A 12,458-nucleotide genomic window follows, 5' to 3' on the forward strand; every position below is an offset into this window, starting at 1 on the left:
ATGTACATTAGCATGCATGTTCCTTATGAAGAAGCAGGGGGGACAAGTTTTCTCAGTCCTGAATTAAGTCGGTGGTCGTGATCTCCTCCTGCTGCCTTTACCTTTCCCCAAGTTACCGCAGTTTTGATTGACTTCACACTTTATCAGGCAGCTGAGGTGGGAGGTTCCCTTTTATCAGTCTCTCAGTCCTTCTCCGAGGATATAGTTGTAAAACAAATGCCTCCTCATCTCTGAGCTCCCTCTGCTGACTGCCAGATTCTGTTTTGCAAAGCACACATAGTTCAAACAGTTCTTTGTTTCAGCGGGTTACAAGTTAGCCTTGGTGTTAAATTGCTTCTTCCAGTTGATCTCCTACATATCCAAAGACATTTTTCTTTTTTTCATGGCTATTCATTTTTTCTACCGCTTGAGTTTATTTCCGTCTTAGCAAAATGAGAAAGAATCAAAAGTCTCTTAATCTAAATCTTTTATTTGTACTGGCCTGAAAAGGTATTGAATTGCGTATATGACAATTGGGACCTGACAGATGTAACATCTCTTTCTAATGCCCTTTATGCAATGTTTCTTAATGTAAAAAATAGTACAACAAAAGGAAAAAATCTGGGACTTTGGCTTACCTTCTTTTCTTGTTAAAGAAGGTGAAAAGTTGAATTGTCACAGGTGAACTGAGATTACATCCTTCAGCTAGAGAGAATGTAAAGAGAATTTAAAGAAACCTTTAAAAAAAGTCTTACATAGTATTATCAATTCCTATATAAAATAATTTAATATTTTAAATACTGTTTAAATAATTTATCTGTATTTAAAACTAACCATTTAAAATTTTACGTTTGGAACTTTTTTGGTGTTAACACTTAAATAATTTTTTTAAAATATTAAAAAGCCTTTTAAATATTCAATACAATTCAATATAAAAACAGAAAAGTAATATACATTGTTCACACATAGTATTGTACATGACAGCTGAGCTCTACAGTGAGCTTTTGAATTTGTCAGACAGTCATAGCTTAGTTATGGTGAACCACTTATACTCTGGACTCTTAAGATTATAACAGATCCTTATCATCCACCATATGTAGTCTTTAATATTATATACACATACTGTATACAGTATTTAATTTCCATCTCTATGCCCAGAATTGTAAATAAATATCTTTCCCAGCATTTAGATCAAAATATTGTTTAGTGCATACACAAATTTTTCAGGACGCACACAACTGGACAAGAAACATACCAGTTTTGCTCAGCTCAGTTATGGGAAAATTTAAGTCATAGACGCAAAAGAATGTAACTGAGAAGTTGTCGCTGTTAAATTTTAAATGCATAATAATCTTATTACCCAATGTTAACAGTCTGGGAACAGTAGGAAAATTAGGATTCACTTGCCCCTTGGTGCATTTTCATTTACTCTGCCAATGATAAAGGCAGTAGCGTAGGCTTGATGCTGGTGTCTTACAGCTACTGTGTCTAACACGAGGTATTCGCGGACAGTATTACAAACTTTGACAGTATTACAAACTCAGTGTTACAGACTTTGGCGGGACTTCACTAAAGGCCAAATACCAGTCTCCATTTTTTAAGCGTAGGCATGTCTGTCATAATGATAATGAAGTTTACTGTCAAATTGCAAATTGCTTTCTCCATCCTTCTGTAAAGAACTCCTGTATTTAGCAAGATTATTTCTACAGATACTGTAAATGGGTTCTGGTGAAGAGAGGGGTGCTGTCATGCTTCCTATATTACATGTGTCATGTATTATAATTGCAGTAGTTGTTTCCCATTGTACAAGGTAGTGCCCAAAAGTCTTAATGAAAAATTATTCTCCAAGAGGACCCCAAAACTTTACAAACACTAAATGGAACATTCTACCTAGGGATACTTGCAGAAGGAAAAAATACCAATGCAGATCAACATTCGCATCAGGAAGCCTAGACTAGAAACATTACTCAGAAGAGCAGCACATGCCACATGATAGTTATTCACAAATGAACAAAACTCACATTTCAGATTTTGGACTCATAGTTTCCTATTCATATGGAGTCTACAAACTAGAAACTATTTGGAGGAATTACTGCATGGCTAATTCTTAGTAATTGTTCCTGAAAATATAACTTCTTCACAGATAACTGAGTCATGGTTTCAAGATGAGCTCTGAATGAGCTTTGAATGCTTTGCTCATGTCTTTGTAGTGTGAAATTCTGAATGAACCTTCAGGAAGACAGAATTCACAAACTGTGAGAAATATCCTGCCTTCCTTTCACTCCTCCTGCCCTTTTCTCTGACATGAAGAGAACACCTTGAGCAAGGTATTCACTCAGGTGATGGACTGTACCTGTGGTGACTCTGGGCTTGGTTTACATGAAATTTGATTCTCCTGTTTTCAGGGGAGCAGACTCTGAAAGGGAAACTGTCACCTAGGGAGAATAAGCATTTCAGTCACTTTATTTTAATCCAGCTTAAGAGATAAACTGAGGCCTTCAGTTTATTTCACAGTAAAAACATGGTACAACAACAGGCCTCCATTTGTGTCTCTGAAGACCTCAGCCAAAAAGTCACGATTCTGTAGGATAAAGCCAGCAGTTCATGCTAAAGTAATCGTCCCCCACATCTTTTACTAATGTCACTGGTCAGGAATACTGCTGTGCCAGCAAGAGACTAATTCTCAGCTGTTTTGTACACACAAAGTTTCATGTCCTAGTATTTTCAGCTCAGCCCTCTTCAAGACATCAAAGTCACATGACAACTAAGCGTATTTTGATGGGAGAATTTCAGAGTCAGAAATCACGTAAAGTGATGAGCTATTAGTTTTGCCTTTGCAAAACTGAAGAGAATTTGTATTTAAGTCTTATCTTTTCCTTGGACATATATGCAGTATGTATATATAAATACATATTTATATAGTTCATGGTTCATATCAGACCCAAGAAAGCTTTATTATTCATTAGTGCTTTTCAGATTATAAACTAAGCAGAAAAGGTGCAGTTTTCTTATAAAGACACATTATGGTGACTCAACAGGAGGAGGTCTATAAAAGGCTAAGCATACAACAGATCAAACTTTTAATTTTTAAATTAAAACCTTGGTTTCAGGATTTAATAGCTTGTTTTTGCTTTAGATTCTTCATTTATGCTTAACACTAAGTTACTTTTTCCACATTGGAATCCGATTAATAGTAAAGAGACAAGTGTGTGTATTTTTTATTATTTTTTTTAAACAAGTGAGGATAAAGGCGTCATAAATCCTTCATTTTCTTTTTGATAGTTGAAAAAGTCATTAGTTGAAAGAGTGTCTTTCTGGGGAGAACGAAGTAGTAGTAAACACTGCAAAAATTACTGTGAAGCCTGTTTAAGAATTCAGGCCAAACTTCTAGGTCAAATCCAGAAAAATACAGAAGGGCAAGTTATGTGGTGTATCATCTTAACTTTTAAGTTTCTGGTGTCTCAGACAAATTCAGAATCCTGTAAAGTCACATATGCTCATGTAAAATGTATGGAAGGAATTACGGGTCTGACTGGTTATGAGTGAGCTGGAGAGCTACATACCACAACTCAGTAAGAAGCTTTTCAGCAACCTATTTCTCCCTTTCCCTCTGCTGTTTGAGCTTCCATCTATTTGTATTTAATCCTCTCCTAAACATAAGTGTATACAACCACTCATTCAAAGAGTTAAGATGGACTACCTTCTATCTTTTATAATAAAGACTGGAAGAAGTGACTTTTCTGGCATCACCTAACTTATTTTGTAATAGCCATTTCAAAAATTTTTAAGAGACAGTGGTGCAATACCCTGTCAGTCTGAAGGGACTCACAGCCACTTTGCATCTCTTACAGAAGAGTGCTCAGAGGAGCTGCATGCAGGCAGCCCAGTGAGAAATCCTTGGCTTCCCTTCTGAAATGGTGCCACTCTTCTGAAAGGAACTCAGGACCAGAGAGGGGGGTAAAAGCAAGCAGACAATGAGAAGCAGTATACTCATTAAAAACAAGCAATCAAACAAAAATCACACTCTTATTTGCTACATACCATACTTCAGAGAATCAGATTGTAGTTAGGAGTTAAGCAAAATCTTTAGACACAGCCTCTACAAAGTTTGGTGCTGACATTAAAATACCAATTGTACAAATGATTGTGAAGACTGAAAAAGCCATCAAGCAGAGCCGATCCACTACAGAGGCTGCAAACTTCCATTCATTGCAGACAGCTTCTTCTTCATCCTGGTCTCTGAATCGGTTGGCAATGTACCTGACCTCTTCCAAGATCTTAGCCAAATCTGGGTCACCTTCAGAGGGGTGGCCACTGTGCAGCAGGTTTTCTTCATCTGTTGGTGAGCAGGTCATCCTCCCACAGATCACCCCTGAATCAGTGGTAGGTGTGCAGTGAACCCCTTCCAGTCCCCTAAACCCAATGTATAGCATATTCCCATTACTGGATTGCTGTCCACTCACAGTGTTCATCTCCACACTTGATAGGCTACATCGACGCCGTTTATGTTGACAGGCAGGACGCACTTTATCTTCCCCTGGCCTTTTCATCCTCAGGAACCAAGCACACCAGTTGAGAAGGATGATTCTTGTCTGAAATAAAATTTTTTAGAATAACCATCTCTTCACACAGCCACTGCTTTTGGGGTCTGTTGGTGTTTCTGTAGTCTGAGTGTCTGGTCCCTGGTCTCTGCTTAGTCTGCACAGGAGTTCTAGAAAATAGTGCCAGAGTTTTCCAACTAATTAATTTGCAAGTCACTGAGGCTGCTTTCTTATTCTAGCAGTGCTGTTGATTGCCTCAGGCTGACTATCACTATTGGGAGTCCCCCCTCCTCAGATGGGAGTCTCTGCAGTGTTGATTTTTCCTTACACTTGAACAGCAGTATGGCAGCCTTTTCCACCTTCAGTAGAAACCACAAATTAAAGAACAAAACAAAACCAAACCCACTTACTGGACGAGAGCTAGTTTTTAATAGCCTTAATACCACTGCTTTAGATTGTAGTCAACAAATGATAGTTCTTTCACCCATATTTGAACTCTAATATTAAATTCACGTGACATTACTGTTTGGAGGGAGCTGCTAAAACAAGTGCTATACTGGACTGGACCAGCAGGCTTTACAATGTTTTGGCTCTGTTCTCATGTTGCTTTATGACAGTTGATTGCAGATTTTAGAAAACAGATCTGGATATGGCATGGAGAAAAGATGCAAAAATTACTTTGAGTTGAAAAAAAAAAAAAGTACTTAAGTACTTTGCAAATTTAATCAGTGTATCGTTTTATTGTTTTCCACTTTGCCTTAATCCAGCTTTACAGAAAACGCAGTCAAACCAGAGACTGTTCCAGTTCAGATGCAAGCTTTTGTAATTTATTTCAATCACATTTTAAGAGCTCATTCCAGTGTTTTTTTTTCCAGAGCACTAATAAAATATTATTGTCTCATATAATATGTAAATCTTACAGTGTAATTAATATTAGATTTGGTCCATTTATTCTGACTGTGGATTGCCACTCAGACTAGATATTATATCCAGGCAAACATACCAACCAGAGACAGATCTTGCCCTGTTACTCTATTGACACTATCAAGCTTCACTAAGAAGGATAATATTCCATTAACTGAGGGCCTTATCCAAAATCCACCAGTATCCAAATAATGTTTAATGGACTTCATCTTCTCAACATTAAAGCTCACTCCTCAACCTCAAGTACTCTGTTTTCTGAGGATGTTTGGCTCAGTACTAAACTTTTGTCTCCTTTAGGTCATCAAATATGCGTCTAAAGATATATACCTTTTATTCTCTGCATTGAAATTTATTTTAAAGTCACCACCCCAGAATAGGCCATGGAATATTTTACTATCCCTTGTCCATAGGGCACTGCTGTATGCACATTCTTTTTGGCTAGTAGGGATAATAATAACTCATTGTTCTAGAGAGGAAAAAGACAGAAAGGTCTTTCCATCTTCAGTAATGCCTGGTGCTGCCATGAGCTGGGGGAAGTCACGAAGAGTGGACAGTTAGCTGATGATACTTATCAATATTTAGGAACTCAGTATCAGTGTAATGTCCTCTGTAAAAACAACCACTCTTAGAAGTACATTATAAAGTCTTTTGTGCTTAGAAAAATACTTTTCTTTGCATTTTACAGATGTTCTTGCCCAGAGATGTAAAGGTAAGGATTTTCAGAGCAAGCTTCACTTCCACTGCAACAGGTATCTTTAAGAAGTGCTTTTTAGGCTATTGATGTTTCTCTATGCACAGTAGCTAAATACGTAGTAGCTGCACAGTTGCACCTTGAGGCTAGTGTATTTAATGCATTTATAATCTCTATCAGCCCCTTACTCTCTCCTTCTACCTGTTTCACTTCTAACATCTGCAACTTATTTGAAAATCACCGTCATTTATATATTTAGGTTTTAATAAAATACTGAGTGCTTCTAGCTGTTTTGAAGGAGATTCTGAATACGGAAGAAAGTTGAAGTATAGTCGTTCTCTCTCTCACATGCACACACTCTCTAAGAAGCCAGCAACATGAAAGGTATCTGGATGTCTCAGTTCTGGTGAAGCTACTTCTCAGAACAAAATGTTTAGGAAGGGTTTATATGTTTTTAGCAGTAAGAAGTAAACATGGGCCACTACCTACTCTATCACATCCCTGATCTGCCATTTAAGCAATGGGGAATGAAAATCAAACCTTACCCATTTAGGCATTTTCCCCCCATCTGGATCATGATGATGGTATTGTAGAACAATCACAGTGACAACAACAGAAAGACCAACAATGAACATAGTGCTGGCAAAATACTGAGCTGCAAAATAAACAGATAATTACAGCAATATACTTTCATTGATACTGCTTTGTAGCTATTATAAGGGAAGTTTATATACATGCATACACTGTGTTAAGCTCTTTTTCCAGTGTAGTGATCAAAGAATCATAGAATGGTTTGGGTTGGAAGGGACCTTTACAGGTCATCTAGTCCAACTCCCCTGCAGTGAGCAGGGACATCTTCAACTATATCGGGTTGCTCGGAGCCCCATCCAACCCGAGCTTGAATGTTTCTAGGGATGGGGCCTCCACAACCTCTCTGGGTAACCTGTTCCAGTGTTTTACCACTGTCATCTTGAAAATTTTTTTCTTTATGTCCAGTCTAAATCTAACCTCCTTCAGTTTAAAACCATTACCCCTTGTCCTGTCACAACGGGCCTTGCTAAAGAGCTTGCCCCCATCCTTCCTATAGTCCCGTTTAAGTACTGGAAGGTCGCAATAAGGTCTCCCTGGAGCCTTTTCTTCTCCAGGCTGAACAACCCCAACTCTCTCAGCCTGTCCTCATAGGAGAGGTGCTCCAGCCCTCAGATCATTTTTGCTACACATGCTACTTTAGGTACTTGTGAAAGATTTCTCAAAAGCAGAAAGAGCAGCCGTTATTTAGAGGATAGCCAGCCTTTAGTAATTGTCTTTGTGGAACTGAGCACCTGCCTTTTCCAAGCAACCTTAAAAATTTGTCCTCTAATTTTCTTTCACCAGTATTGTAGAAACTGGCTAGTACTTCTTTTGGAAAGTTTCTTTTTCTGTTTGAGCAATTACAATAGGAAGATTTAATCATGTTTAGCTCTGTATTCCTAATGTCTGGCAAATAGTGTTGAAACTGCAACAACTTCTTCCATGGAAAACTGACTCCCTTACACTTTCACAAAATATACATAAGTTCTCTATTTTGCTCAGAGCAGAGAGTATGGAAGTTGTATAAGGGATTGCACCCACCAGAGCCTCTCATCAATTGCCAACATTTTTCTAATTCAACTGCAGTAGGCCATTGTACAGGTGGTAAGTTGCCTTACTGCTGGCCTTCATGCAAAGTCACTGTACCTCTGTTGACCAAAAATAAAAGTGAATAAAAGTGGTAGTTAGCTTACCAATTAAGGGCACAGAATCAGATGTTGCTGGCATAATTTCAGCCACAAGTAACATGAAGACAGTGAGAGACAATAAAACCGTTATACCTGAAAGATAAACATGAAGTATGAAATTAGATCAGTAGCTTGTAATTACAAGGCAGTAAGAAGCAGAAAATTAATCTGAAAGAGTGCTCTTTACAAGATGCATTTACACTGTTACCTTCGCACCAGCACATTAGCGGTACTCCTGTCCTTTCTTCTACTACCTCAAGTTCAGGTTAGCAGTGCTGCCAAACTGTACCATATACTAGTACTAATATATATTTTTAGATCCTTGTAGCTGTTCAGCTTTTATTGCCATGTGCTAATTAGCTGAGGTAAATCAAAGTAATTCTTGCTGGTTGTTTGCTTTAGAAACATGGTGTGATTTTGAGTATTTGAGCATATGACACTTGATTAATTGGTGTGGAGACTACAGGTGGTGTAATGCATAATATTCCTGAAAAACAGATTTGCTGTCCTGGACAGACATTGATATCTTTTGATATTAGCTGTTGAGTTCTGCACATGGCTATGCCCAAGCAGTCTTTACTGTTGATTTTTGGAGTTTGATTTCTGCTGCTCAGTGATGAGTTCCCATCTTTCTGGAACAAGGCTTAGCTCTTTTCTCAGGACTAGTCTTAAACAATAAGGAGTCATTGTCAGGTAGAAAAGGATTTAGGAAAAAAGAGTTCATCTTAAAATATGGGGAGGGACTTCTTGATTAGGGAGGCTACTACACAATTCAGCTATGTTCTGCAGAAATGTCAATTTTGTTTCTACCTTTTAACAGTTATGTTCACTTAGCATAAGCCAGTGCATTTGCAGTTTTGTATGGGGCAAAAAGTTTCATTACATATTTAACCTCCATCTTAAGGATCAAGTACTTACTGTCATCAGATTTGTTTCCCAAACCAATACTTTAGTTAAAACTTGCTATAAAAATTAGAATAGTAGCAGTTAGAATCAATCTTTCTGAGAAGGCACTTTAGGCTCTTAATACAATTCTTAATTAGAAGGAAATAGTAAGAATTCCATTATAAAGTGTTCAAATGTGTATTTGTAAGCTTAAGCTTTACTCAGGGAATGTGGGAATTTTCTTCAGCAAATAAACATCAAAAAATGAAACCCTGCTTCTTAAGGAAGGTAGTCAGGAATTGTCATGCTTCTGCTTGATTAGCTGGAATTTCTCCCATTTAACAACTTCAGTGTACCCTAAGCTGAGAGCAAGGGTTAAACCACACAGCTTCAAACAGTAAAAATAGCTCATGAGCCAGAACAGGGGACACAAGGTATTCCTCCTTGCTTACTAAGACTGTTTAAAAAATTTCAAAAAGGACAACCTCTTTTGGTTTGGCCATATTTACAATATCCTGTTAAGGATTTACCTAGTGAGATCTTTTCTCCTGAGTCTGCTGGAAGCAGAAAAACTAACAAAGCAAGTGCCGATATCAGTACACATGGAATAAGAAGATTGAGTCCGTAATAGAGTGTTCTACGTCTCATAGTTACTGTGAATGTTACATCTGGGTAGGGTTCTTTACAACATTCATAAAAACTCTCAGTTCTTTTCCCAGGAACTCCTGTGTAGAAGGGAAAAGGAAGAAAACCAGAAATTAATGTGAATAAACTGTATATTATGTAGTGATTATTTTTAAAAAGGACAAGCTTAATTCCCACTTAAGTCATTCTTATCAGATAATAAAGACAGATAAAAGATACTTACTGAATTCAAGCAGCAATTTTGTCACCTACTTTCTTTGTGTTGATTTTCATCTCATATCTGTTCTCAGAGTTTCAAATGCCACTAGCTAGGTCATTTATTCGTTTAACTTCTCTCTTAATTTCCCAATCATTATTCCATCCATTTCAGCAGTGGAGACATGTCTGCAAGTTCACAGTGTAAATAAGAATTCAAGAGCTTACCTACTAAATCCCACTCTCCATTTGAAATATAGCCAGATATATCTGCTTCTTGCATTTGTAAGTCCAAGGACCAGCCTCCATAAGTCCAAGATCCAAACTTCAGGTTACACTTCTGAACATCAAATGGAAACCAGCGCACATCTATGTAGCATGAGCTTTTAAATATGCCTAGATTGGATTTTAAACAAGAATGCTTAATTTAAATGCTTGTTCCACAAAATTTCATGTAGATTTTTTAACCAGACCTTGTTCTACATTGCACCCTCTGGTTTTGACTTGTAAATATTTAATATTTATATATTTAATCTTAGTGTGTCTTGACATGTAAATAGCAAAAGTCAGTCATGGAAAAAGGAAATAACTCCACCATTAGTATATCGATACAAAAAATAAACTATTTTTTGAACTACATTTCCATTTGGGCACATAGTAGGAAAATGTTTAGAGAAGAGCTTAGATTTCTAGATACTGTATTTCAGAAAGAAATTATGCAGAATATGCAATCTGTTTCTCCTATTTCTCTTACTTAATAAAATAAGAAAACCCAAAAGATTATTCACTGTCTTATTAGATTTACATGATCTTGATTTACTCAGGAAAGCTAGCTGCTTATTTTTCACTTGTTGAGTCAGGTCCTGTCATTTGCTCTTCCCAGAAAGGTTGGACTAGATGATCCCTGAGGTCCCTTCCAACCTGTGATTTTGTGATTTAGCAGCTTTCTGAATTGAATCTAAAAACACCCACCAGATGGAACATCTTAAATCAAAAGAACAACAGGCAAACCCCTGAAGTCCTCTGGGGATCTTAGATGGAAAAACTAATTTGTCTGGAAAACACTTGGCTCTATTGCTGTAATTTCTAAAATTCAGATTCTACGAAGAGTTAATTCTAAGAATTATGCTCATTGAATTTGGAAACAGACACAGTACTCCACTGATATACATCCAGAGAGTCAGTGATATATTTCTAGCAAATAAATATCAAACACAGACTAAAAGTTGTTTCAGACTAAAAGTTGTTTAATGAAACATCCAGTGAATCATTTCAAATAGAAGGTATATCCAAGATGTTACTAAGCATCTTATTGTAAAGTATTAATAGAAGAAAGAGCTAAATTAATTAATTAACTTTTTAAGAAGCATTACCATGGCTTTAATAAAAAATCTTTTCATATTAAGGGGTTTTATTTTTTATCTTCTCAGAATTTACATAATGGCAATAAAAAAAATCTTGTATGGTGGCTTTCATATGTTAACCATGTAATTCATGATGCATCTGGGCTTAAATCTATCAGATGATGTTATCTAGATAAATATCAGAGAATTCATGTAAAATTTGAAACTACACTATACATAAGTAGTCTGAGTTATCAAAATCTGTGACATGAAAACAGCCTACCTGGTGGCAGATATTGGCAATGACCCGAAGAATTGACTAAAACATTAGTGTGAAATGTAGCATCAAATCTTTCATCAGCACTAGAATAGGGAAGAAACAAAATGAGTTATATGCTTTTACTGGCTGAAGAATATCTGAAATTAATCCGTTCTTCATAAAAGGATTATTTCTCCCCCAAAACTTGACAGCTTTTCTCCTGTCACCAGTTCTCTGGGCTTCAGAGTGACTGGCCTGATAGTACTAGATTTGTTACTGATTAACAACTGTAAGTGAAAGTGGGCCACCTCATTCTAGCTGCTCACCTATTCCGCTGTATTTCTTATAGTGCCTTGGTGCTATTGATTTCCACTTGGAAAGTAAGCACTTTTAAAATCTTCTCAACCAACTGTACAAAGAAATCTGTTCTGTTGCTGTCTACATTAACAGCAGCTAATGAATACTGAGGAGATAGATACTCCAGTGTCTCATCCTACCCCTTTGCATGGGTGAAAAATGTTCATGTCATGCATAAGACTGTTTAATGCAGCTCTAGCCTTCATTATCTACTTCAGAACTGACAAACTGGGTTCAGCAAAAAAAAGAAACCCTATTAGAGGTGTCAGTGTAGTGGTGCTGGCCAGGACTGCCCTGGTGTGCTGTTCTTAGAAGTCTCTAGAAAAGAACTGTAATGTTACTTGGAAAGTGCTTCAAATTATGAATTGGCAGCTACTGCCAAGGAGTATCTCAACTACATCTGACACTATGACCCAGGAATTTACTAGGCATTAAAATTTTAAAAACTTCTAGATGGGAAACAACCTATTTTCAAATATTTAGATGAGGAAATAAAGACTCCGTCCTATGAAAAGTTTAGTAAGTTTGCTGACTTAGATCACTATTCACTTAGCCTTGCTCATTTAGTACTGTGCCGTATTTCACAGTTCCCATTTACTACTACTGTAGGTTTTGTGATAAAGTATTACAGATTCTGATCTTATACCTCCTTTAAAGTCTGGTACCTAAGTATTCAAGAAATTGTAATAGTTAATGAAATTAGTGCCTAGATTAAATTGCACAGAACATACTGGGAAGGTGCTGGCAACGAATGATCTTTGCATCTCAAAATTATTTCAGGAGCTGCTGTCTTGAGTTCACATCTGAAGGCTGTTGGCCCTGATTGTAGACATAGGCTCCTTTCTCGGGCTTTCATTTGTGCAGGGGATAAGCAAAATGAGA

At 37.1% G+C, this 12,458-nt stretch overlaps 1 protein-coding gene across 3 annotated transcripts in view; it reads right to left on the minus strand.

The window, feature by feature from the left end:
* Positions 1-451: 451 nt before the first annotated feature.
* The window catches only part of CHRFAM7A (CHRNA7 (exons 5-10) and FAM7A (exons A-E) fusion), a 53,137-nt gene continuing 41,130 nt past the window's right edge, over positions 452-12,458 (minus strand). For all 3 annotated transcript variants that reach the window (XM_075100210.1, XM_075100211.1, XM_075100213.1), the window contains 6 exons: positions 11,244-11,323; positions 9,846-10,013; positions 9,308-9,502; positions 7,899-7,985; positions 6,681-6,790; positions 452-4,571 (listed from right to left, as the gene is read on the minus strand). In XM_075100210.1, coding sequence (XP_074956311.1) covers positions 4,053-4,571; positions 6,681-6,790; positions 7,899-7,985; positions 9,308-9,502; positions 9,846-10,013; positions 11,244-11,323 — 1,159 coding nt within the window. In that variant the 3' untranslated portion in view covers positions 452-4,052. The remainder of the gene's footprint in view (positions 4,572-6,680; positions 6,791-7,898; positions 7,986-9,307; positions 9,503-9,845; positions 10,014-11,243; positions 11,324-12,458) is intronic.

The sequence above is a fragment of the Phalacrocorax aristotelis genome, chromosome 7 (assembly GCF_949628215.1).
Source record: "Phalacrocorax aristotelis chromosome 7, bGulAri2.1, whole genome shotgun sequence".
Taxonomy (NCBI): Eukaryota; Metazoa; Chordata; class Aves; order Suliformes; family Phalacrocoracidae; genus Phalacrocorax; species Phalacrocorax aristotelis.